Source organism: Coptis chinensis, chromosome 3 (assembly GCF_015680905.1).
Source record: "Coptis chinensis isolate HL-2020 chromosome 3, ASM1568090v1, whole genome shotgun sequence".
NCBI classification, from domain to species: domain Eukaryota; kingdom Viridiplantae; phylum Streptophyta; class Magnoliopsida; order Ranunculales; family Ranunculaceae; genus Coptis; species Coptis chinensis.
The window spans coordinates 60,886,863-60,914,646 of NC_141458.1; the positions used below are offsets into that span (position 1 = coordinate 60,886,863).

General features: G+C 36.9%; 3 protein-coding genes across 3 annotated transcripts; 1 reads left to right on the plus strand and 2 right to left on the minus strand.

The window, feature by feature from the left end:
• Nucleotides 1-983: 983 nt before the first annotated feature.
• Nucleotides 984-16,703, plus strand: LOC147510277 (AFG1-like ATPase family protein). Its single transcript, XM_086602297.1, has 15 exons — nt 984-1,158; nt 2,619-2,755; nt 2,864-3,006; nt 4,457-4,602; nt 4,818-4,897; nt 6,006-6,263; nt 7,909-8,019; nt 8,376-8,498; nt 11,551-11,672; nt 11,754-11,823; nt 12,510-12,602; nt 13,035-13,162; nt 14,819-14,960; nt 15,827-15,992; nt 16,080-16,703. Exons 1-14 carry the CDS (start codon nt 1,044-1,046, stop codon nt 15,974-15,976), a joined length of 1,818 nt encoding a protein of 605 aa, XP_086458423.1. The 5' UTR covers nt 984-1,043; the 3' UTR covers nt 15,977-15,992; nt 16,080-16,703.
• Nucleotides 16,704-17,083: 380 nt separating this feature from the next.
• Nucleotides 17,084-19,671, minus strand: LOC147510278 (30S ribosomal protein). Its single transcript, XM_086602298.1, has 5 exons — nt 19,327-19,671; nt 19,107-19,247; nt 18,802-19,035; nt 17,575-17,683; nt 17,084-17,492 (listed from the first exon to the last, which is right to left on the minus strand). Exons 1-5 carry the CDS (start codon nt 19,600-19,602, stop codon nt 17,380-17,382), a joined length of 873 nt encoding a protein of 290 aa, XP_086458424.1. The 5' UTR covers nt 19,603-19,671; the 3' UTR covers nt 17,084-17,379.
• A 1,677-nt stretch (nt 19,672-21,348) lies between these two features.
• On the minus strand, nt 21,349-22,005 carry LOC147510279 (uncharacterized). The gene has a single exon (XM_086598069.1). It carries the CDS (start codon nt 22,003-22,005, stop codon nt 21,349-21,351), a length of 657 nt encoding a protein of 218 aa, XP_086454195.1.
• Nucleotides 22,006-27,784: the final 5,779 nt, after the last annotated feature.

Sequence of the window (27,784 nt, forward strand, 5' to 3'; positions counted from 1 at the left end):
GCAACCATCTTTTGCATACCTGTGAAACATGACTTTCCAATGCCATCAACTTTGTATGTGAAGTACTTGTCATGGTCGGAGACAGCTTTCAAGATTCGGAGGAAGAGATGGTGGTGCATCCTAAACCTCCTACAGAAGATATCAAGGGGATACTTCGGGTATTGCACGAAATAATCCCTCATAATCTTATTGTGAGCGTCGATTCGATCATGATAAATGTACTTTCTACCGGGGACCGAGCCTCGATGATCACAAGTAGCTTCATGCATGTTTTGCAACAATGAGAAAATATGTATGAACATGTTCTCATCGCCATTCATCATGTTCTCATCTTCGAATGAGAAGCTTGATTCAACATAGAGAGAAGAAGAAGTCATTTTGAATGTGAGAAGAAAAGTTGCAAAGTTGAGAATGAATGTGAGAAGAAATGTTGCAAAGTTGAGAATAGTAATGCAAAAAGTGTGAGTAAAGGAAAAATTGAGAAATTTGTGGTCTATAAAGTTGACATAAGAAATGAGGTTGGTGGTTGAAGAGTTGATGGTTGAGGGGTTGAATGTTGAGACTTTGATGACAAGTAAATGCATGTGAGTGTTTGGAAGGTACGGACAGCACAGTGTTTGCCATCCGTCCATTTAATTAAAACGGGAGACAGACGTCATAGTTTCTGCCGTCTGTATATAAATAACCAGCGGGAGAAACTATGTCGTCCGTCTCTCGAAACTTATTATGGCACCTGCTAGCAAATGTTTTAACTTTGGCTGGGTTTTTGACTCCTTCCAAATTTAAGACCCTTTTAGCAGCCAATTGAAATGACATTTTTGTGATTGAAGTTTTTGGCTGGGTTTTTTACTCTTTCCAAATTTAAGACCCTTTTAGCAGTCCCATTGGAATGACATTTTTGTGGTTGAAGTGCTATATTTGTATTTAGCAGCCCATAAAGTACCGCCACGTTTACACAATGCTTGAAATATAAGCCGGGGTTGTCTTAAAACTTGCTATTTCATTCTTCCTAGCTAGCTCCAAACTTGCCCGAACGAACAACGATGAGAAAGTTTTCATCTCTTTTTCATAATATCATATCTATCAAAACTTATTACCATCCTCAAATCCCAAATATCACCCGGCATTACTGCCACGTTGCTCCATCTAAGCGATCGGGTATCTTTCCTTTATTTTTTATATATATTTATTACAAATGGTTTTCTTTTACATGGTTACAGTTGAATTTGACGTGTGTATGTTATTAGTTTAGTCGTTATTTGTGAAATTTAGACGTTGGTTGAGTCAGGTTTGCATGTATAGAATTTTGAGCAAGTCATTTCTAATTTTGGTCATTTAAGGAAAATAATTCAGCTAAATTCTATATTTTCACTAGAATCAATCAATCAATCAATCAATCACTCATATGATTGATAATTCTGATGTTCAATGATGGTATGTTACTCTTGAGATAAGGGTATGATCCTCAAGGATGTCTTGAGGAATAAGGATGCACACTCGTCTTTACGAGCCATACAAGTATCCGCTTTTCCGAATCTTGACAAGAGGCTTTCGATGTGCAGTGTCCTGGCACAAGAAACCTCGTGTTCTGACAAATCAAATTCCCAATGCTCCTAGATGAGAAACTGTCCAAAGACATCTTCGAATGACATGTGGAAGGTGTAAACTTCCACAACATTGTGAGACAACATAGGTAACGGTCACGGGGAAGGACAGGAAAAGTAATCCTTTTCAATTAAGTTGTTAGAATTTTTACCTGACTGGGAAAAAAGGAACATTGAGGATATATCTTTGAGGGAGGTAGCCAAACTACCGATGTATATGACCTTAAGGTCTGAGTCATGATAATGCCAAGGCATACCTAGTGGCCATAGCAGATTCACCACTTCAAAAGTTCAACGTAGTAATTGAGTTAAATAACCAAGCGCACCTTCTTCGGCACTGATATCCCGACTTTCTGATTCCCCGAAAGAAATTCGCACCTAAGTTATACTGCTACTTTAGTTGCTTAAAAGTGACTACTACTGTAGCCTAGTCTACAGAACTAAACACATTTCTGGAAACACTATACTTATCAACAGTCAATCAACCTCTGTGGTATAGTAAAGTAGAGCGACAGAACAGCTCACAGACTTAAGCATTGAAGTTACAAGTTGAGGAAGATGCATTTCTTGCAAAAACTTCTTCTAGGTTGAAATTCCAATTAGCCGAGAGGCTTCTCTGGAGAAATGATGGACTACCATTCTTTGGGTGTTTAATGATTCACACCCACGAAAATCCGCCACCTACACCAAAATTGTTGACTCTTGAGAAGGTTCTTCTAAGAGTCAACAATATGCGTCTCGCTTATAAATTGCAGTTCCAGTGTTCGCCATACATTATGTGATCAAGCGCAAATACGAACAAGTTAATGAAATACTATCAACATACCATCGTTGAAAGAAGAGGTGTGGGTGATTTATAGATAGGGATTTGGAGCACATATCACACCTGTGATGATATGGCTTTCTAAAGATTTTCATTGCTTTGTAATGCTGTTAATTAATGTCGTATGCTGAGATATCAGTTCATTGAAATCTTTCTGACGAGTTTGCTTCGTCTTTTAATTCTTCCTGTAGGACTACTTACTACTTATAAAAATTTGGTTGAGCAAGGGAAGCTTCAACACGATCCTAACCAAGAAACGGTGGCTTATGAGTTAGAAAACCTACTTGGGAGGTTGGAGCAGTATGAGAAAGATATGGAGATATATCATGTATGTTTTGGGTTTAAGAATGAATTAATATCTATTCATCCAATCTTTGTCACATCAACTGATGTAACCCATTTTTTCGTTGCATTGCACATGACCCTCATTACGCAGGTAAACCTCGCCAAGTGGGAGAAGGATAGAGAGAATGAGCGGCGTAGAATTCTGATGGGGGAAGCTGAGGCTAGGCAAGAAGGTGGTGTGTGGACAGCAGCTAACAAGACAAGAAGTACTTTTGTTGAAAAGTGGATTTTGCGGTAATTTTTCTACTTTAATTGGATTTGAGATAACATGGAAAAATTAATTATATTATGTTAAGGTCCTTGTTAATTAGCAAAACATAACGAATTTAAGAAAAGAATTGCCATTGTAGAACTAGTCCAGACGACAATTTGGAGGGTTAGGAATTCATAAAACTACTCATAGCTTTATGTTCTTATAAAAACTAACGTTTTGTTTTCTATTGTAGTTTATTTTTTTGCGATAAAGCCTCATAGAATGATATTTTTAGGTGGAGTTATGTTTTGTTGTTAAATCGTTCGAAAGGGTTTGTTGAAGGTGGTGAGTTCCACGAGAACACTTCCCTTGATTAAGGAGGATCAATGCCTTTTATTTTGCTCATTCCCACATTCCAAGGAGCAGGGAAATGACTAGCATAAATCTGTTTAGGAAATTTTCTTCCAAGACAATGGTGTCTTTTGTGTATTAGCTAACCCTTCCAATGAGCAAGGTTTGGGAGATAGATTTTAGAATGATTCTTGTGGCTATATAATGTAGTGATTCTATCGATGGTTGGGAAACTAATGTGTTATGTATAAAGCTGTTCATGAAGGGAGGCTACATTGAATTGAATTGGGATTATATGTACTAGTTCTTTACAGTAATGATACTGGATATGATACTGTATATCCTCAGTTTCTTTTTCTGGTTTGCATAGGTTGGTTGGCTTTTTTTTCCTTATAGAAGCTTTAAAAGTGATAATATAATCCCTACTCATTTCATCTATTCTGGTTGTTATGGTTTTAGTTTAATTGATTATAACTTAAAAGGAATTCTAACTGGGGTTCCTTAGATATTTTCATGTGAGATAGGAAAAATCTTCTAGTTTCTTGTCCACATTTTGCTCATGAAGCCATTCTTTACTGGGAATGTGACGAAATCAGTTTTGCATCATTACAAATTGCCTATGTTGCTCTGAAGAAGATTTTTTCCTTAACACTAGGATGCTAAATGTAAGATATTTTTTCGTACTTATTGTTAACTTTTACGCGGGGGAGGAAGCATTGGTATATTTTTTGAGGTCATCCCCGAGTCACTAAGGAACATAATCATCTACCCCTGTGTCCTATTCAACCTCTCATACCCATTAGCAAATCTATGTATGTAATACCTGAATGGGACGCCATAACAAGTAATGTTTTGTTTGGTGGATGTCTTTGTTCGTTTCTTTAGGCCAGGCATGCTTTTTTTTTGCATGTTCAGCTCCTTTATTTGCATCTTTACTATATTTTTGTTCTTAATGTGTCATCATAACAATTAAATGTACCAGTTATTGTCTTGGTGGATGTCTTTGTTCATTTCGTTAGATCAGATACATTGTTTTTCATGTCTGGCTCCTTTTATTTGGACTTTTACTATAGAAATGTGGAGCTATCAATGATAATTATTCCATGAAAGTTTATTATTTGATGAACTGTTGTGATCCAGGAAAAGAAATGAAAGTGTAGAACCAGGAGTGGGGAAATGGGTTTCGTACCTTAATCGGGAGAAGAAGTTGGATTCAGTAGTTGGACCCCACCCTGTTGCTCCTCCAGCACCAAAAGGACTATATCTGTATGGAAATGTTGGAAGTGGTATATTTTAGACATACAAAGTGCTTTGTTCTCTGTCTTATCAACATGTACTCCATGAGTTTATATAGTTAAGGCTCAAAATTCATTGGTTTTCCTTTTCTTTATATTTGATTTGTGTCATTTACAAATAGATGTTTGCTTCAAATGGTTATCTTTTGGCTTTTGTTTCAACTGGCTACACATTTACTTGAGTTCGGTACTTGTGCATATTGCAGGGAAGACAATGCTAATGGACATGTTTTTTAGTTCCACTGAGGGCATTGTTAAACACCGAAGGAGGTTGCACTTTCATGAGGTGGGGATTTGATGAGTTTTCAGTAATGTTCGTTTGTGTGTGTGTGTGTGTGTGTTTTTGTCATTATTTTTATTATTTTTTTGGATTATATAGTTATACACTATTACTTGATGTATGACTGGAACACATGCAAAAATTTTATCACTTATCTATCTTTATTCAATACATCGAATTGCATAGCTGAGTAGAAAAGATAGCGTATGTTGTCGTTTATATAGCATCTTGAACAATTGTCAGGCTTGATTTTGTGTAGCTCCATTTAGCTGAATAAGGGACTTTTTATCACTTTATTAGCTTTGAGCATTTTGAGGTATAAGTACATCATTGTATATATCAATGTAGCATGTCCTTTTCTTTGTGCCAGACTTTATGGGTAATTAACAACCATAATGGTTTTAAAAATGTTCTCTCAATGTAATTCTTCATACATCTTCATGTCATAGGCAAGATATATAGCATGTGGTCGATTGATTCAGCCTATGCCGACTCTGTACCTAAGAATCTAAGATGCTACACTTTGGACTATCCAAAAGCTCCATACTGGTCTGCACTCGGCACACTTGTATATGTCAACCATAGTACATAGTTCCTACTTTTTGAAGACTTTGATGGCTTAGAAGATGTCATTTTTCGAAATTTTGACAGTAAGGCATATCTGGATTTAGAATTCAAGCATGCGGGATAAAATTTTCTGAATGTTTAAAACAAATTATTTCACAGTATATTGTGATATATCAATGCATTTTGTACTATGATTTTAAACATTCCCTGTATTGCGCTTTTCCACTACGGGTTTAATTATGGCTGTTGGAAGGATGTGACCTGGAAAAGTGTGGCCATTGACCTATTTAGATTTATTACCTCAGCGGACATGTTTAAGAACACGGCTATTGTGCAGTGAAGCGGTTGGTGCTACACAAATAAACATGAACTTAACTGTCTCGTTTGCTTCGGGTTACGGAATGTAAAACTGGTGACTGACAAGCTGATGCTACTACACAAAAGTTTGCTTTTGATTTCGTTCTCTTGATATATCTATATAGTAAATACAGGTTAATGTTTGAAAACAAATTCGTTAGACTCAATATTCTGCTTTCTTTTCTTGCAGGCCATGCTTGAAATACATGAACATATGCATAAGATTTGGAAGAATGAAGTGCAGGAAAAATCTTCTGAGTTTGGTATATCTAGTTGGATTATGAGCCTCCCATTTGATGAAAAAGTGAAAGAATGGTTGATTGGGGAAGAACGATATAAACAAGAGGTCCAGTTGAAACATATTCTTCCTGCTGTAGCTGATAAGTTTCTTTTAGATCGGCAAGCAGGTCAAAAGGGAGCCAGCATTCTCTGCTTTGATGAAATACAGGTGCATTAGTAATCTCTTCTTTAAATATTGTTGTTGGGTTTTAGCTATTCCATCCCCTTTCATTATAAACTATACTAGTCTCGCTTGATGAGCATCTTACTTACTCCCTTGAATTTGGCTTCGTACACGTCTTTGAAACAAAATGAACATTGAGCGGCATTATTAACATTTCAGAAATTTGGGCATCTTGGGGCATTGCATTGGGTATTTAGGGGTACGAGCGGTAGTTCAAGACATGATGGTAAGGTCATACAATATATTCTTATATATCATATACTTATAATAGTGTGTGCCCGTGGGGCCTACGACCTGAATTGTACCAAAGTCCAAAACCCTTAAACCTGCTAAAATGTATCTAGTAAATATAGGTTCCATCATTGTGGTTGTCCCATCTATGGCTTGAAATGAACTTGTTTGCTTAACTATGAGATAAAATTGGATGACCCAGCTTGAAGAAGGGCAATAGGGACCATACTTCCTATTCCACTTAGAAGGGAACCAAACATGCAATTGGTGGCGGAAAAGTAGGGGCTTGAGCACAAAAAGTGGGGAGAAAATTAAAGAAGTGATAAACTCAAAAATTGTTATAATATATATAAATGTACAACGTTACACATGTTAGTTATTGTAACTCTCTCTATGTCATTTACACATTTACAAGTAGTGAGATGTACATTATTGTTTTGCGGGGGGTGGGGGGCGGAAGATAATTATTATCCTCATCTCATAATTTGTTTATTGTTAAACATAACTATATAGAAAATGAGAGTATATGTACGGATACTCATGTTTTAATAACATGTTAAGTCATTCTAGGTGTCCCACATTTATAGTGAAATGATATAAAAGAAGAAAGATATAATAAAGGAGGAAAATAGAGAAACGAGAGAAGAGATGTAGGGACATTGTTGCATTGAGTAAGTGATGGTTTGGCTACTACCATTTTACGATACAGTAATTGATTCACCAAAAATACAGATTGATAACAACCTGTCAGGCTTGAAACCAATAACATCCGCCCTTGATCAGCTGACTCCATGAATAGAAACACAATTTTCATCAGCCTGGTTATTTTCTTGAATTATGATGAAGTGCCCATTCTTTTGATTGTTCGTCAAACCAACTGCCAGGACTTCATGATTTTTACGGACCGAATTCATTGAAATTCCATCCAGCAAAACTAAAGAATTATAAATCTCCAAAGTAATAGACAGGAATACCTCGAATAGAGCTATTGTGAACCCCATCAGAGGTTGAACTCTTATCGGTTTGTTACTTTTCGGGGTCACAATATTACATCAAGTGCACCTACTTAGGTCAGATGCTGACCCTATGTATCACTGCTCGACCCACTCAAGATTTTCAAGGTTTCGTTTCTAAGTGTCTCATAATTCATAATAACTTGATACATAAAACCAAAGGTCTTGTTGTATTGTTTCAAAATCTATTTCAGTTATTGAGTTGTAGTGAGGTCCATTTTCCTCGTAAATCTCTTATCAAATATTCTTCTAACTGTCGTCTCTCTCAAATTAGGGCCTATATAGAAAACATTTACTATCAATATATATGTTTGGAAGTAGGTATGGAACTTCTTGAGAAACCACAATGGGTCATTTCACTTAAAATTTCTTACCCTTCATTACAGACCGTTGATGTATTTGCTATTATCGCCTTATCTGGAATTCTAAGCAGATTATTGAGTACTGGAACAGTTCTTGTTGCTACCAGTAATAGAGCTCCAGAGGATTTGAATCAGGTACGCTTTTTCTTTTCTACTTAAATCCTTAAACATGATTATCTTCACTGCTACTTATATCGGACCCATTGTTTTTCCTAATTAATATTTACCTGCTTCTAGCTGCTATCGCATCTGTTTGTATGAACTTATATTTTTCTGGGTAATTGGAATTATTTTGTCAACTCTTTTAGCAATTTTAATTAGAAAATATGTGGTTTTATATGGACGGTCTGCAGATCATTTCTATTTCACTTCACTTTTTAACATGGGTAATTATGGGCGATGAAATTCTCATGATTTCTTCACCAAGGTTGTGGCATGAAATGAAATTAAATAATTGATTCTTATGGACCCCTTTGCGTGTATGAATCCAGGATGGGATGCAGCGAGAAATGTTTCTGAAATTGGTTGCGCAGTTGAAGGAGCATTGTCCAAATGTTTTGGTTGGAAATGAGGTTGATTATCGTCGCTTAATAGCAAAAAAAACTGTGACCCAGGTAGAATTCATACTGTTCCACTCGGCTTATCTGATGGTTGCACAATATTTGAATACGCTTGCTTGATCCAAGAGTTCATACTGTGTTTTAGCTTCTGTTTATCTTGTATCTTATTTTTTTTTGGCTTGGCAAAGTGAAATATCATTAATAAAGGGGAAGTAAGCTAAGAAGGCCTACATTACAAGAAAGAAACAAGAACTAAAAACATTTACAATAAAAGAAACTACATAAGAAAAAATCAAGAACTCCACCATCACCCCATGTCTAAGAACATAAGACAATCCCACCTAGCTACAAAAGACTCAAAGAAACATCCTCTAAACTCTTTGAAGACTTTAGACCACTGTTGGAGGTACCGGTATTCGTAATTATTACTCTTAGTACATATCTCATTTGGAGTATTAAACAGTACCAGTGACAGTCTAGCACTTTCACAATTCACTTGGAGTGTCAAAATCTCAGGTTGTTTAAATTCAGGTATATGCGTATAATGTAAGCATGCAGAGTTTGGTCAAACTTGGAATTAGATTAATAACTAAAATCAACCATTCACTTTTTACTAAAATTTGTGAGGTGCTAGGGCACAAGTTGAGACACTTTCTTAGTCGGCTTCAAGGCTCAATAAGACAACCTCAACTGCGGCATGCATATTAAATATGTAGGTAGTTAGTATTGCGAAATCAATTGAATAAACTCGATAAAAGGGATCTGACTAGTAATGAATTATGTAAAAATAATTGAGTATGACACTGCACGACTTGAAATATCCAAAAAAACAGAATCCATGACTATTTCTGGAATTTTCTTAGTCTTAACCACATAATATCTACTGACCAAAATATATTCGAAATTCCAAAAAATTCGTGCTTACAGATTTTAAGAGAAAAATTATCAAACAACCAATCAATTGAATGCATCATCATCATCATCGATCATTAGGGTTGGCATTATATCTTTCCATATCCATATCCATATCCTCATCCTCGTCTATTAGGTTTGTAATGTCATAGGATATAGGCACCTTATATTGGACTTTATTTTATTAATATTCTGCCTTCAGCTGTAATTACTAAGTAGTGTAGATCGCAACACATCAACTAAAAAGCTCTTATCAGATGTGCGCCTCAGCTGAAATGTTTGCCTCATACCCAATATCACATGCTCTAGAAGACAGCTATACCTTGGGCATTGTGGCGCGCTTCGCCCTGAGCCACCTCCCCTTTGTGTTTATGCTTCTGAATGAGAATGCTTTCAACAATGCTTCCTTAACTACATAATCGTCCTAGCTTGTTAGGAAAAATTTGTGACTCGCCCTTGGCTATTGTATGGAATAGCATCAGTTTCTCTAAACTGATCAATGTTCTTCAGGCTATGTGCACCTACCATGGTTGTCAACATTGTACATACGTATCGAAAGCAAAGATGATACGTATCACACTACTTTATCGATAATGTTAAGTATCGCACGATACAGATAGCGTATAGTACGATACGATACAACCCTGTATCGTATGATACGCTTTAACACATGAAATCATGAAATTTTTTATCCAAAAACGAGTTTGTAAGAGTCATTTAGTTTTTAATTCTCTTTTCTAAGCCTTGGAAAGCCATCTAAAGTTTTAGTTTCGATAAACAATAACCCTAATGCAATGCAATCTTTACTTACTCAACTAAGAGCTAGCTTAGCCCTTTATGTATAATAATAATTTAGGCCCAATTATTGAAAATGATGACATTTTTACCATACATTAGTAATGTTGTGCATGATAAACTGTATATATGTATCTTTGTATATGAAACTTAAATACACATGCACAAACACATATAAAACTATAAGTTTTTTATTTCAAGCGTATCATACGATACACGATACAATTTGATACTCGATACGCTAAAAATGAAAAACGATATATGATATGATATACGATTTGATAACTATGGTAGCTACCTTTACGCATCAGATGTTTGGAGCAATAACTATCTGCTTTTCTGAGATACCCCAACTCCCCAAGTCTGTTCTAGTGCAGTCATTATAATTTTGTACGTACACATACCTTCTTAAATTTGTTTCTTGGCAGTAGTAGTAAGTAGATAAGCTTGTAAGGTGTTCACAAATTAATATAATCTCATGCAGTATTCATAATCTGTCCATATATATATATGCCTTTACTTGATAACCTTACTATGGGTTTTTCTGATAACCATATTTGAAAGATTTCTCTTTCTTAAATGGGCAGATATGTCTACCAGCCAGCATCTAAGATTGCTTTCCTTAATGCACCTTTATATCACGAAGATTTTAGGCTCGTGCCTTATTTGAACTTTAGGCATCTTAGCTAAATCATTTTAAGTAGCAAAGAAGGCTTTTAGGATGGAAAATGACAGATAGGCTGTTGTGTAAACTTTCAAGATTGGGTGTTAAAGTGGCATGAGTTCTTAGCTTATTGTGTTTTGTTTTCCTTCTTTTTTATATATTGCCCAAATATTAGCTTGAAGGTAAAAAGATTCAACAAAATCTCATTGATAAGCACGTCTTTGAGCACCTGTTTGGATTCAGAAAACTAGAGTTATCTGGTGTCTTCTTCTGGAATCATGTAAAAGGAACTCATATCAGTACCAAGCTCTCTGAGAATTGACAAGTAACTATTGGAGGTCTCACGAGATCTAACTCCGAAAAGTTCCAGCGTTACATTTACAAACGTCATTTGTGTAGCCCAATAATGTGATCTCTTCTATTGGGTATTGTACAAGGGGTTTAATGCTGCGAAACTGTATTAATGCCAAATACTTGGTGTTGATTGGTTGATACATCCCCTCTTTGACCCATTAGGCGTATTTATAATATCAAGATGAAGGACAAGGATATCCTTGTAGGGTAATCTGATGCACGAAAGTTTTATCATTCATGAATTCTCAATTATTTAATGTTTTGTGATTGACTGAAACTCTTTCTTGTGTAAGTTTCACATATAGTTAGTGTTCTTGTATGTTTTCTTTTAGTTTCATTTCATATTTTGAATATTTGGTAGTATTGAGTATTTTCCTGCAGGCTCACTACTTCTGGCCCTTAGATGAGCACGCTCTTCATGAGTATGAGAAGATGTGGTTTGAAGTCATTAAGCATTCAGGTGGAAGGATCATATCTAGTACTATTCGTGTGATGTTCGGAAGGTGTGGATTTTAAAATGTCATGTTGAATTTTGTAAACAAGTTTCTGCCATATAACTTTCGTGTTAATACATTGTAAATCAGAATGTTGGAGGTTCCTGAAAGCTGCAATGGGGTAGCTAGATTCACATTTGAATACCTGTGTGGCCGCCCGGTATATGTCTGACTTTCTCCAAGTATATTGAATTATTCTTACTCTATTTGCGATTTATGGTATCATTTTATTGTAGTTATAATATCCTTTGCATGGTACGAAACCTGTATGGTGTATATTCTTTAGTCAGGAAATTGCTAGAACTACATGGAACTCATGCATACGATGCTAGTAGTAGGTTGGAGAAGAACTTTATGCCCTACAACAAATCCTGGATTGCCAACAGTAGAGCATGAATCTATTTGATATAATAATTAAAGTTATACTATGCTGTTTTTTTTTCCTGTTTTTCATCTATTTGGATATTTTAGTTTTTGTGATCTGCTGCTAATAGTGGTCTGGAACACAGAAAATATAAACCTATCTGTAAGCCTGACCGTAGCAGATGTAACAAGTTTTTAATCTCTTTTTACCCATCTAATTCAAGATATTGTTTTCATTTCCTAGTGTTATTAGTGGCCTGGAACAAAGACTTTCAAACGTACTAAGAGACTGGCCCTAGTAGCTCTGACCAGTAAACCGAAACCCATGTTATCTTTTTCATCATCACACTTTTCCATTACATTTACTTTATTTCTTAAAATCTGACTATCTAACTGCCTGTCAGTCTTGTGATTACTTTTTCTGATGGTGTTATATATGTGTGTGTCTATATTAACTTATCATCTTAACTCTTTCTTTTTCAGGTTGGGGCGGCAGATTATATTGCAGTAGCAAAAAACTATCACACTGTCTTTATCTCTGACATACCTGTGATGAGTATGCGTATTCGCGACAGGGTAACTTCGCTAATTTCCTTGTCAATGCTTGTCCTGTTTGCAAAATTTATTTTAGATCGTAATTCATCTGTTACAATTTTATTTATACAGCTTCATACATGTTTCACGTTCTGGTTCTAGATCTTAAATACTATGAAATTGGCAATAATGCATAGAGGTAGTCAGAAAACAAACCATTTGCACGGGATTGAGATCCCAACAAGATCCAGCTGATCTGTGTGTAGTATTGGATTATGAGTATGGTCCCTCCCTAGATGGCTCTCATTTTTCTTTAAAGCCTATTCATCTCCCAAATTCCATAAGGTGTTCAATATGTTTTTTCGGCTTGAAGTCTTTCAAGGAATATATCTGGTCATTTACCGGTGCTTATTTTGATGTGTGTATTAAATTATTGTACTCTCCTTAATGTCAGTGTCTATGTGTGTTTCTCAGGCGCGGCGTTTTATCACTCTTATCGATGAGCTATACAATCATCATTGTTGCCTTTTCTGTACAGCAGCAACCTCTATTGATGACCTATTTCAGGGAACAGATGAGGGAGCACTGTTTGATTTGGAAAGGTAACGTTCTTGGTTATGTTTTTAATCTTTCTTTACCAACATTCATTAATCAAGTAAATTCCTTTGGCCCTTATCGAGAACAATAGGTTTTCTAAGTCACATTGACAAGAATACGCGTGTCGGTGTCTGACACAGGACCTATATGAAGTAGAACACGGGGACACAGTAATTAAATAAGAAAACTGTTACTATTCTTTAGTTAAACAACTAATTCTTGGGATCAGGACCTTACAAAACGGCTCCTTGCAAATAAATAAATGTGTAAGTGGCATATCATGGAGTTGTAACTATGTTAATATATTATTTTCTTAGTCTTTTAGGGTATAGAAGAAACCCTAGTTTGAAATGGTACGCACAACGTGCCCGTGTGTTTGTGTCGGACACAGATTTTTCTAAGAATATGAAGTGTCCATGTTACTTAGTAGTTTTTGCTTGCCCTGTCCTTGGTTGCAAGATTTGTTGGATGACCTTGTTAAAGTTTTTGAGTAAACTGTCAAGAAGTTGCATGTTTCATTTTACTAATCCCAAAGAAAGCATCAAGTGGAGAGCATTACCATGGTCGAAATCATGCATCTCTACACTTTTTCGCTTACTTGAAGAGTCTTTTGTCTGATATCCCTTTATGTTGAAGGAATAAGAAGAGTCAAAGTCAACTGGGACAGAACAGAGAAGATTACGGAAATACAGAAATTTCAATTTGCATTTGTGATAGTAAACGGACAAGAGAATTTTATCTTTCAGCAAACAATGAAGTCTAAAATATGGCTACTTTCAGTTCTGGCACAAACTTATCTTCTCTAGCTTGACGAATCACACTAGTACAATGACCTTCTTGCTTCTATTCAACTTTAGAGTATTCTATATTCAACCTTATTATTTATTTGTTCTTATGAAAGCGTTTCTTAATGTGGTTATTTTGACTATTGGGGATGTTTAGCTGTAATTAGTTTCTCTGCTAATTGGATTTTTATAGTTCATATTAACTTCCCCCCCCACTTGTCTAGAACGTTTCTTGGAAATCCCTGTCTTCTTCGGCATGCGTACCTATTTTCTTCTTTGTTTTTATCAATTATTGATTTGGTTGGCCATTATTAGTCATTGTCTTTGGGTGTATTTTGTGGATCTATTCGCAATAAACAGGTTTAGGGGAACAATCTAGGCACTACAGTTTACCACAAAAAACTTGGATAGATCAAAAGAAAAGACTGTACATCTGCAAGTTTGCTTAAAATGCATTAAACTGTTTTTATTTTGTCAAACTTTTGAGCATCATCGCACACCTTGATATGCAACTGATGCTTGTGTTCCAAGCTCAAATAGCAAGATTGAAATAAATTGCAAGGAGCTGCAGTGTAGAATAACCTTGTCTCTTAAGCTTCAGAATTTTTTTAATCATGCACTTTTAGTATGTGATGGAATTTTGCTATTGCTGTTGTATTGCATCTCTTTATATATTATTTTGGTTTTCAGTTAAATATTTTGAATGAACTCTGAAGACAATTATTTTGTAAAAAATTGTTTTCCTTCAAAACACTAGAAAATAACTTTGAAAGTACAAAATAATTTCTTCCATGTTATGGTTTTCTATATTATGATGTTGATTTGGGTTGGAGAGAGAATTCTGTCCTTAATGTGTACATGCATTTTTTTTTCCAGTTTTCAATTTGAAACGGAGACAGAAGATGGGAAACTTCGTCGAGACGTTTTAGCGCAAGGTACTGTAGGTTCAGTTGGTGCACCAACTGGAATTGTGTCTCTGTTATCTGGTCAAGAAGAGATGTTTGCTTTTCGCCGAGCAGTAAGTGACCTCATACGTAATAGTCATGCTATGTTTTGTTTCTCATCTTCTATCCATCTCGCATACGTAATAGCCAATAGTGATCATACTTGTTGCAATGAAAGACTGATTCAGGAAGAAATGCTTATTTCCTCTCTTACTTCCGACGCGACACATCAAGTGTACTTGTTTTTTAGGTTCGAAAATGAAGATTGCGCCTGTTTAACCGTGAAATAGTAAAAGATCCATGGTTTCTTAAATGAATTCGATATGTTTAATTACATCATGTAAGTTCCTTTTTGTAAGGACCAGGATTCGACAATACTTGACCAACGTGGAACCAATTCTTAGTGACACAAGTACCTTTAAAATAGAACTAAGTAACATGGACACTCATATTCACAAAAACAATTCGTGTCGGACACACAAACACACAGACAAATTGTGCATACGATTTTAAACTAGGGTTTCTTAAATACCCTAAAATCCTATGAAAATAGTCCATTAACATAGTTAGAACACTTTCATAGTTATTTATTTGTAAGGCGGTTGCGTTGTAAGGTCATTGAGCCCAAGAATTAGTTGTGTACCAAAAGAGTAGTAACAGTTTTCTTAATCAGTTAAGTCCCCTTGTCCTATTTCATATAGGTCGCCTTGTTGGACACCAACACGTATATCTGTTCTGACTTAGATATATAGAATGTAGGAATGAAAATCTACTAACCAAGATATTCACTAAATTATATCAATCAAATTCTCCCAATAGTTACGAATAATTCATCCAAGAAGTAAAACAATTTCTGTACTCTTCATTCTTTTACCCCAAGGAAGAAATTGTAAAAGTGAACATTTCCACAGATCATATTTAATTAATTGTTTCTGTCTAGGTATCTCGCTTGATTGAAATGCAGTCATCTTTATATTTGGACGGAGTTTTTTCTCTCCATCCCTATTTCCAAAGGCAACCTCAAACAGTTGCTGATAATACAAAAGTTTCGGAATCTCATGTATCTTCTGGACCAGCATTTTCTTCGTAGTCTTTGTCTACATCATGTGAGTGCATTCGTTGGTAATTTTCCTATTAAACTGAATTTCTGCTTTTTTGTTTTGCTGTACTCACTGAAAATGGACGTATTGCAGTGCTAGAAGTCTGCATCGCCTGAGAACAAAACTGGAAGGTTGAGTTTTCAACCAAGTGCAGAACAGCCAGTACGAAAATTCAAAAGGGAAAAAGATCTCTAAGAGTTGTTTCATGGATCCGAAAGAGTACTTGGTAACTAAAAAGTGCATTATGAGCACTATATTTGTCTAATTATTCACTGTGCTAGGGGGATATTTAAGCATGTTGAGGGTGCCTGTAGCCCACAGCTGTTGCTGCACATTTTCCTTGACATCAATGGTATGTGACTACTGGAGATCTAAGCATCAAGGGCCAAGCTCAGAGAGCTTAGTGAATGATATAGCCGATCGTATTAATGTACATAATTTTCTACAGAGTCCAATGCTAGAGTTTTGGATGCAAACTTTATGTAAACTGTTATTTTTTTGTGGTTTTTTTCTTTGATGAGTTAACTAGTATTACCCCCCACTAGATGAGCCAATTAGGACGACACCACCCCTCCTTTACACGCAAAAAAAAAAGTCAAATGGGGAGAGAGAGAGAATTGTATAGCCTAAAAAATTGCATGTCTTAAGATTAGTTGTGTGCTTTTGTAACTTGTAATTCCTACTGTTTACAGATATACAATAAATTTTTTCGATTCATCATGTGCCAAATTTGTCTTTGTGATCATTTAGGGTATGTACCTTGGCGTTAATAATGGCATTTCTAATCATTGTTATGGAAAACTAGCTTTCAAGAAACCAAAATGGTGAAAATGGTATGCATTGCAACCCCAAGGAGCACTAAAATATAGTTTAGGAAAAACTCTTTTAGAAATATAGACGGTATAATGAGACAATATAAAACAATCTATACTTCCTTGAAATTGCCGTTTTTAAATTTGTTTTCTTCTTTCCTACAGGTGTAATACGTCAAAGTTAAAACTAAATTCACCAGAAAACCCACCAAGATCAGAACATAAAGATAATGACAATAAGGCTGGGCAACGAACGAAAATCAACTTCAGGAACACAAAGTTGCATACTTGCATGAATATTTGATATTTCTTTCATCAACTATGTGTACAGTGCACTACAACAGATCATCTTCAGAAACAAACCTTTCCCTAAACAGTCTGGGGGGGCACAAAAGATAAATAGATATGACTGACAATTTCTGAAGCTGTAGGACAAAATTCTCAAAAGAAGTCCTGTGTGACATTAATTCTCATATACATTCATCTTAAGGTCATGGGCATATCGTTAAAAAACAGCACATATATCAGGGACAGGGTATGATCTTGAAAACCTTTTTATCCATCTATTCAAGAGGAGAAGGTTATGTAGCTTGTTCTACAACAAGATCTTCGATCTTCTCAGCCTTGCCACCACCTTTAGGAACAATCAACCCATATCCTCCATGATTTCTTTTGTAAACGATATTTATTTCACCTGTAGCCAAACCAGAATTAGCTCCAGCATAAAGCTAATGGGAGATATTACAAAAGCAGGGAAAGGACATTGCATCACTTACCAGTTTCTTCATTTCGGAACCCATAGAAGTCATGGTGTACAAGCTCCAACTGCTCCAAGGCTTCAGCGACAGTCAATGGTGGCATCTCAAAGGATTTTGTACGAACCAACTGAAGGATGAGTTTAGTTAAGTAGATATGCTTAAAACATACTGCTGATCTCTAGATGAAGATTCTTGATATTCTATTGATCTTAAAACTGAAGGAGTAACATAGCATTCGCAGTCATGCAGATAATAGCACTTACATATACCATAAACTAGGGAAACATGCTTCTACACATATATACCGCAGAGTCCTATATTCCCATCATCCATGTTGGGCCGTACGTGGACTGAAATCTCGAAGAAACACCCACACAATTATTATGGGAAACTGATGCTAACTTTTGGTCCAGAGGCTTGAAAGCTTTGAAAAATCTGGTCAACGGAAGCAATCAGACTATGTCCCGAGGGATGCATTCCATTGTTTTATATAATTTTTTTTTATCTTTAATTAAATCAAGTCAGGAATCAGCATACGATCTAAACAACACTGACAGAGTAGCACCACTTCTAACATCCTATATATCAATCAGATATTATATACACTGGGATAACTATTGGCTAAGGATTTAAGGCCAGAAGCCTAGCTATTGTCTGCATACAAACTTCACATTTCCCACCTTAATGACAAATGTATCTGCTTCCAACCAGCACAAAACCTCTGAGACTATTAAATTAAGGTCAGAATTACAAACTCATGGTAGAACTTGCAAAGATGACAAGAACACCCAAATGGAATATTCGATTGTCATGCAAATTTAGTACAACTAAGCCTACAAGTTCACCTAAAAAGGCAATATTCAAGGAATAGGGAAGAAATTGCATTAGACAATATACTCTGTAAACTTAATCTCATTTGTAGAGTACAATAGTAGTTCTTTTTCCCTCAATGTGTAGGAAGTGGAATAAACTTCAAGTGTTATTCCCAATTCCCCAACTCACTTTCACTAACAAAAGACAAGCAAATTATAGTAGCGATAATCTTCATTGCTTCACAAAGACCAATCCAGGCACTTGTCCAAGCAATATTAGCTACTTAAAATGAACATACATGAAATGCAACTAGATATATATCCAACACCACAACGATGCATCTGAGCAAGCATAAAACAAATATTCATCAATTATAAATGAAACTAATGAAAAAACTTGGCATTCCCCAATCAGACGAAGCGGAGCTCATACCTGATAATCAAAGTCTTCTTCCTCTTCTTCACTATCTGGTTCCACAACATTCTCAGGTTCCCTAACCTTCAACCTGTTAAAACCCTTCATATGCCGCCCATGATCAGAATCTTTTTCCTTAATCTTCCTCAATTTCCTCTGTATAATAGAGGAAACCAAATCAATACTCCCATAAAGCGACTCAGCATCCTCCTCCGCCCTCACCACTCCGTGCTTCTTCGTAAACAAAGTCACCTACACAAACACAATCTCTACATTACAAAATTTAAACAAACACAGCCACATCTACAAACTAAATAACCCACCTCGCATCTCCGAAGCTTCTGTCCTTTTAACTCGTCCCCACGAACCGATAGCCGCACATCCACTTCTCTAACAAGATGTGTATGTTTCTGTACTGCTTTACCTACTTTATCTTCCACATATTTCTTAACAGTATCTGACAACTGAAAAAAAATATATAAACAACAATCACTAAACTACATTTGCAGTTAAATATATAGAGAAAACAAGCTAAAAGCTTACAGTGAGGTGTTTCCCTTGAATTATGAGCTTGACAGAAGAAAGACCAGGGCCGTCCCACGACATTTTGACAACTTGGGGCGTCCTATTTTTCTTGTTAGAAGATGAAACTTCGAGTTGTGGAGAGAGATATAGAGTGGAAATGGAAGGGGTGAAGAGACTTGAATGTAGAGAAGAACTTGGTGAGCAAGAAATGGTTGGTCTGTTGTTGGTGTTGGGTAGAGTTTGAGGAAGGTAAAGTGTTGGTTGTAGGATTGAGTGAGTGAGCATAGTTGCCATTGAAGCAAGTGAGTAGAAAAATGCTACTGTCTGAAAGAAAGAGAGAGGAAGTAATTGTTTGAAGGGTTTATTGGGAAGACGAAAAAATCATTTCGACACGTATATATCCAATTATCCACAAACTAGATATTTTCAGACGACCATCATTCTTCACACGTGACCTCTTCACACGTTTTTTTGTTTTTTTTTTTTTTTGGTAAGCCTGTTTTAAATGAGATCAGTAACTCTTTAATGCTGGCGGGGTTTGAGCCCCAGACCTCTAGTATCATTACCCAAAGGTTTTACCGACTTTGCTAGTCGGCACCTGCCTTCACACGTACTCTCAACCTCCAAACTCCAAAATATCCTAGGGCTGCTACTTTTGGAAACGACCCGCCTAATCCGTTCGTCCACAATAACAACGGATTTGGGTTAGCCATAATTGAATTTGGGTCAATTAAAGATTGTCCCACTATTTATACTAGTATAATGCATAGTAGTGGGGGCGTGAGCGAAGAGAAAGAGGGAAGAGGGGCGTGGAAAGTGCAGACAGAAACCAACCAAATCACATTTTGGCCACATACCCCCCAGGCCCATAACGTTCGCTCCGCTCACTTGATAAATGAGTTGGGCTGGGGTTCAAAACTACTTAATTCTCAGGTCAGGCGAGTTGTGCCATCAACTGTGTAACCTGTTTAGTTGTATGATCTATTAAGTATCATGGACTTTACTTATACTAGATGAGAGCACGTGCTACACACGTTATTGTTAGCTTGTACTTTGTGTATGTGCAAATGTGTAATATCATAATTGGTATTAAATATGATGAAGTGTAATATCATACATGTGTAGTGTCGATGTATGTATTTGTTGAGCCGAATATGTCATGTTTGCCAATTGGATTCAATACTTTAAAGTTATTATTGTGTTAGAGATATTAAATCCGTCACTATTGTATTAATATAACGTTAATGATTGATGCATTGGTAATATTATCAAGATTATTTTTTGCATTATAAATAACGAAAGTAGCTTACAGACGGGGTTTCGCAATACGTACAACCTAAGCAAAAATACAAAAGTAAATTAATCCGCATATTACATTCTTAACATCATTATGAGAGCAATGTATGAAAAATTGATCGCTTTCAAAAGCAAGCATGAAAAAATGGATCGCTTAATATCATTATTAGTTTGCTTAATTGCAAAAAAGATGTTAGAATGATTGAATATATTATTATATTTCAATCGTATGTTTTGTTTTGAAATATTTAGGGGTTAGGCCAACCCCAACCTGCATTCATTCATGTAACTCTTTGGTACAAGGTGCCTTTAGCATCTTCCTCTACTATTACATTTAGTTCTTTCATGAGAGTATTACATTTAGTTCTTTCATGAGAGGTAGGGTGCTAAAGGAAGTAGAGTGAGAACTAGTTACATTTGATAAGACTTGATTTTCCTTCGTAGATCCAAATCTTGCTAGTAGATCTGCCGCCCTATTCATTTCTCTGAATACATTTGATAGAGCCAAACTGAGCCATCAATTTCTTAATGGAGCTGAGGATGTCAAGGGCGTACCATGGGCAACACTCCTTTCCACTTGATGATTTGGACTGCTCTAAGGGAGTTTGATTCCACCAACATTTTTGTACAGTTCATAAAATGCATAAAATGCCCTGCTATCAATCCAGACTCGATACCTTTTAGTTCTTGAACAATAACATATCGACGTTTTACAGTTCCTGTAAAGATTAGGAATGTTATACCTTAATGATTTCTTATTATTCCTCCATACCCTTCTCCTTCTGAAGTAACTAAGCCATCTGCATTTACCTTTGCCGTACTTTCAGGTGGGGCGGTCCACTTGGAAATGATAGGGTTGCGTTGCTGGGCTTGTATTTGCATACCAAGGGCAGTAAGCATGTGATTGGTTTCTGGGGAATCATCAGCTTGCTTTATCTGCCTTAGAAAATAAAGTAATATTCTTTTCTTGATGTCATTTCCCACTGCTAAAGTTGAGTGAGCTTTATGCTTGACTCTTCGACTGTTCCTCTCATTCCATAATCCATATATGGTTGCACATGTCATGGCTTGGGCAATGTCACTAGCAGTTGTGTTGGTTATAGTTCTGCACAGGATCACATACCATTCACTTGTGGATGCTTGGACAGAGGAGCAATACCTAAGTGCTTGGTTGATAGATGACAATACCTCTTTTGAATAGGGGCAGTTGAAGAATAAGTGCTTTGAATTTTCAGGGCCAGTGTTGCAGAGGAAGCACTTTGAATGGTTAAGAATTTTCCTTTGCATGAGTCTATCTTGAGTGGAGAGACAACCTGCAAATAGCTGCCATGTGACAAAGGAGTGTTTTAGAATGTTAAGATTTCCCCAGACTAGTTTGTACCATTTGGCTTTTTCCCTCATCCTCCTAAGTGCCACATAAGCTGACTTGGTGGTGAATTCGCCAGAGCTGGATTCAGTCCACACTACTAAGTCTTGGTCGAGGTTAGTTCTGATTTCAGTATTTAAAATACTCTCCTTCAGGGCTCTATCAAGTAAGTTGTGAACTAGAACATTTCATGTTCCATTTGTGATAAGTTGACTTATTATAGCATCATCAGGTAGATGTAGGGAAGCTTGGATTGGTTCACATGAAATATGGCTTATCTAAAGAGATCGTTAACAATTCATTATTATATGTGACACAAATGAAGCAAGACGATAATCTAACAATAATATATTATTAATATATTCCTGATAATTGCATAATTTTTTTAGCGGAGTGACCATTGGATGAAAACTCAAAGCATAGCTTAGTTAGGTATTGCAACAATTGGGTGATTCTTCTTGTATGGGTTGCATTGTATTGTTTGTAGTGAAAACCAAAGTTGGTTTAAATTCCTCTATCCTCAACCACTTTTTAGATACTATAAATTTAAAGCATGTAACTATAGTTTTGAATAACCACATGTAACTATGGTAGAGTTATAAAAGCTAGGGAGGAGCCCAAAAATCCACACCTTGGTCAAAGTGAAAAATTTGCTCTTAATAAGTATCAGACTCTTGGTAGTGCAGAAGCCTCTGAGATTTAGCTTAAGGAAGAGGGTGAATGGATGATGGAAGGCGACAAGTGCACTGCCTATTTCTTCAATATTTTAAAGGAAAAAAGAGTTAGAAGTGGCATCTGGACTCTACAAGATGATCATGGAGACACAGTCCAAGGACATGAAGACATTATTAATATGATTGTTGAGTTCTATAAATGGATTCTCGGCACAAAAGGGGAGGAGATCTCTAGTCCAGTTTTCTTCCAAAACTTACCAGTCAAAGCTACAGTCAGTGATTCATTTTCCTTGGACTCTAAAGTGACAGAGGATGAAATAAAGCAAGTGCTCTTTGAGATTGATGACAATAAAACACTTGGCCCAGATGGATATACTTCTTTTTTCTTTAAGAAATGCTGGACTACTATTGGTCTTGATTTTATTTTGGCAATTTAAAATGCTTTTAGGTTTTGTAAACTCCCTAGAGGGGTCAATGCAACCCTTATTTGTCTTGTTCCCAAAATAATTAATCCATCTCGAGTAGAAGAATTTAGACCGATTGCCTTATGCAACACCATATATAAGTGGATATCTAAAGTTCTAACAAATAGACTGAAATTGGTGATTAATGATTTGGTTTACCTTAATCAATCAGCTTTTATCCCTGACAGGACCATACAGGACAACATCTTACTTTCCCATGAGCTTCTGCGAGGGTATGGTAGGAAACATGGCACTCCGAGGTGTTCTATCAAAGTAGACATACAGAAAGCTTTTGATATGGTTAGCTGGGATACTATACAACTTATGTTGAAGACCTTTAAGTTCCCTCCTCTTATGTGCAACTAGATCCAGATGTGTGTTTTCTCTCATTCTTATTCAGTGATGATTAATGAAGCTGCGGAAGGATTCTTCCCTAGTGCCCGAGGTTTGAGACAAGGAGATCATATATCTCTGTATCTGTTTGTATTTGTTATGGAAATTCTTAGTTGTATTCTCTTAAGAAGCATCAATGAGAAACAAATATAGTTTCACCCTAAATGCAAAAGAGTGAAACTCTTACACTTTGCCTTCGTAGACGATGTCCTTCTCTTTTGTAAAGGGGAGAGAAACTCTATTCTTGCGGTTAAAGAATGTCTCCTGGAATTTGGAAAGGCAACTGGACTACACATCAATACTCACAAGACCACCATCCTTACTAGTGTCATCAATCATCAAGATGCTCAATCACTTGCTTCTATATTAGGAGTTGAATTGGTAAAACCCCCAGTCCGGTACTTGGGCCTTCCTTTGATCTCTAGAAGGTTGGGCATAAGAGAATGCCAACCTTTAATTGAACGAGTCACCCAAAAGGTTACAAATTGGAAAGCCCGACAACTCTCTCATGCAGGAAAAGCCATGTTGGTTATGTCAGTTCTATTATCCTTCCACATATTTTGGGCTAGAACGTTTGTTTTGCCTAAAACGGTTTTGGAACAAGTTGAGAAAATTTGTGCTCGCTTTCTATGGTCTTCTAATGGTTTGCAGAAAACCTTTAATCATGCTAGTTGGTGTACCATGAGTAAACCAAAATATAAAAGAGGGCTTGGATTTGCAAATCTTCAAAGATGGAACCGAGGAGCTTACTGCGGTTTAGTTTTCAAAGTGGCTGTTAAAGATCGAGGAAACTATATGGGTTAATTGGTCTTGGAAGCATCACATAAAAAAAACAATTTTTTTCGATTATGACAACCCCCCCGAAGGACTGTTCTTGGTCTTGGCGGAAAAATCTAGATGCTAGAAAGGATGCTATGAAGTTCATCAAGTATACGATCGCTAATGGTGAGAATACGCTGCTTTGGCATGATATATGGTGTGGCAATTCTCCTCTCCTGTTCAATGTTGAAGCCTTGTTAGCATGGCAATTTTCTTTGGATGCCAAAGTCAGTTGTTTGTTAGATAACGGTCACTGGAATCACCACGTGCTTCTAATGCCATCTTCTGATCTCAAGACTGAAATTATCTCTACCAACATCTATAGGAATCTCCTTCAAGACAGAATAGTGTGGACCCCCCCCCCAGTGGTTTATATACCTCTAGTAGCGTCTACATAGCTCTCAGTCTAGTTAGAAACAAAGTGAGGTGGTATAATTTTGTGTGGGGAAAATGGGTTCTGCCGAGACATTCCTTCACATGTTGGCAGCTCTTCTCCAACACTATTCCTACCCAAAACCATTTGGTGCAAAGGAAAGTCATTTATCATTCAACATGCTGCGTGTGTAATAACAGTAGAGAACATTCTAAGCCCCTGTTTTTTGAGTGTCCTTACTCTTAGCAAATCATTTCCAAGATTAAACAGCTTCTGGGCATCTCTACAGATTCTAGAACTTCTAATCGAGAATGGTCATCCATCTTTAGGCTCTGGAAAAGGCATGAATTAGGGGAAGTATACAAAGTTTACTTATGTGCTGCAGTAGACACCATTTGGAAAGAGAGAAACAGACGTAACTTTCATGCAAGGATTACTTTCGTATGTACACTCGTATCATAATGAGGAGCATGCCTAAGACATGCAAAACGTTTATTCAACAACCCGATTGTTTACTCAACAACCATATGCAATGACGAATGCCTAAAATTATACAACTCTTTGTAATCTTGAGCATCCTCTGTGCCTATGTCACGAAGACGGTATCGCGTGCCACAAAAGGGTGTGAGGAATCCCGGTACTAATGAGAAACCAGCATCCGCAAGATAGTACTTCGATCCTGGGACGGTGTCATGTTAAGTTTAGTATATAACATTGTTTTATGTGCTAAGATAGATTACAATTATAAACCTTGACATACCAGTGGGTAGAGTAAGGTTGTGCCTAGGGCGAGATACAGCACTCCTCAAGACTCGACCATCATGGGCAGAACCCTCCCATCCAGCAAGTACATAAGTAAACTTCATGTCAAATGTATAGGCAACCAACACATTTTGGCTGACGACACCCTTTCTATTACGATATCTACCCTGGTCTTCCACATCTACTTTGGTAGCAATGTGAGTACCATCAATTGCACCCACAACGTCCTAAAACCAAAAATGGTTGTTAACGGCAATTTTATAAGTCAAAAGTTTAATAGAATGGACATCAACATGCTTCTATATCTCTCTAACCTGAAAATACTGATGTCATTATGTTGTTTCCGAGCACTGCTTAGGAGAGTTTGCAGCGGTAGCATTATTGACCACTTCTCTATATAACCTCAAAACCACTTGCAATACCACATGGAAATAAAGATGAATTGTTTCACATGAGCGGAAGAATTGCAACTCAATATTTCGTTGTCGCATGTCATGCCCGATTATGTACAAGAAATACACGACTTGCTCCTCGACTGACAGATACCGGCTGTCATTAAGACAAAGTCTGCGCAAACGGAGGCAGAAGCGACGAAACATTTCTCTATTCATCCTCAACATGTTATGACAATAGCAGTTACTGTCCATATAAAACCCTCCTCAACACAACACTCCATTGTAGATCCATATTCCTACGCAGAGCCCTAGGTACGAGTGCCTGTATAGCTCTAACAACCCTACGCCTAGTCATATATATCCTATACCACCAATCGTAGTATGCCATCATAGCTTGAGCAATAACAACAACCACCAAAGTCGCGGACGCCCTCGCTCCGCATTATAGTTCTCCTCATTCTACACAAATTCATAAAGTGTAATAATAAGTAACAACTAAAATATCTACAAAGTCGAGATACAAATACATATATACGAAATGACTAGCAACAAGCCGCATGCATAGGCAGCTAGCAGGAGCACACACCACCTGACACACACACACACACAAACTATCCTACAGGAGCATTCAAAGAGTCCCATTGTACACATGAAAAGCAAGACAACTTAGTGCGGCCTAAGTGCAAGTGTCAGTAGTGGCCAATATCTGAAAAATAAGTTTTTCATGTAAATAGCTATGGTAAGGCCAGGCTCCAAAATCAAAACCTATGGACATGGACCTATAGTAAGGCCAAGCTCCAAAATCAAATAGCAAACATCGGTTTGATCAACTGAACACAACACAATCTGAACAAGTATTTACACTAACTCGCGATTCCTATCCAACTGCGCTGCACCCCACACCCTTCGTCAGACCCCATTCTTCCATCAATTCCCTTAATGTACTTTTGAATCTCATCCCACATACTTCCACATACAAACCTAGAAGCAGTAGCAGAGGCAGCACACACACACACACACACACACACCTAACTCTACCAGCAGCAGCAGCCACCACCACCAACTCCACCAAAGATCCACAAAGCGATAAGCGAATGCCACCTAAAGCCAGCGCCCACCACCAACTCCACCCAAAGCGGCGGCAAAGAACCACCGCCAGAGGCGTATGACCACTCCACACTTCACACCACCTGACTGCGCACTCTTCACCACTCCTCCACACTTCACACCACCTGCACTAGACCACCACACACACTACACTGCACTGCACACATACTACACAGACCTCCACCACACACAAACAGACCTCCATATACTCACAACCTCCACCACACTTCACACCACCAGACACAGACTTCACACCACCACACTTCACACCACCAAACTCACAACCACCACCACACTTCACACCACAGAGTTCATATCATTCATTATTCTCCTTCAAAGTTCAAACACTCCAAATAAAATTTAGTAAGTGAAAAAATGAATGACTGATAATGCCTCCAAAATAGTCCACACCACGACCCTTCTTAACCAAGCTAAATATACAAACTTTTTTATATACCATTGTTTACGCACTGACATTGTTGTTGAAACTATTATTTTCCTAACAAACACAACCTATAGGCTATAATCTTGTACAAAGTCATCAAAATTCAAAACTACCCAAGTACGACAGATCAAAACACAATATGTTAGAAAGATCAATTCCACTTAACACAACTAAGTTTCCTATTAGTGTATACCCATGATAAAACATATTATCCATCCATAATAAAGCATACAAATAATGCATTATAATCATTTTATCAAGTTTAAATCTTCACATTTCTTTGACACAACAACAAATACCCTTTGTTTAATTCCAATCTAAAATGATGAAGCTTAGTTCACCAGAATCTGCTGTCATTTCTGCTATGTCAATGGGACAACTT

What these genes read in the sequence shown, in the direction of transcription:
- LOC147510278 (XM_086602298.1), bottom strand. Translation starts at nt 19,602, where the DNA reads ATGGCAACTATGCTCACTCACTCAATCCTACAACCAACACTTTACCTT. An exon ending in TTCAAGGGAAACACCTCACT is followed by an intron (nt 19,248 to 19,326) that starts GTAAGCTTTTAG and finishes ATTTTTTTTCAG; the next exon opens with TTGTCAGATACTGTTAAGAA. An exon ending in GTTCCGAAATGAAGAAACTG is followed by an intron (nt 17,493 to 17,574) that starts GTAAGTGATGCA and finishes GTTTGGCTACAG; the next exon opens with GTGAAATAAATATCGTTTAC.
- LOC147510279 (XM_086598069.1), bottom strand. Translation starts at nt 22,005, where the DNA reads ATGAGGGAAAAAGCCAAATGGTACAAACTAGTCTGGGGAAATCTTAAC.
- LOC147510277 (XM_086602297.1), top strand. Translation starts at nt 1,044, where the DNA reads ATGAGAAAGTTTTCATCTCTTTTTCATAATATCATATCTATCAAAACT. An exon ending in GTTGAAAAGTGGATTTTGCG is followed by an intron (nt 3,007 to 4,456) that starts GTAATTTTTCTA and finishes GTTGTGATCCAG; the next exon opens with GAAAAGAAATGAAAGTGTAG. An exon ending in GGAGGTTGCACTTTCATGAG is followed by an intron (nt 4,898 to 6,005) that starts GTGGGGATTTGA and finishes CTTTTCTTGCAG; the next exon opens with GCCATGCTTGAAATACATGA.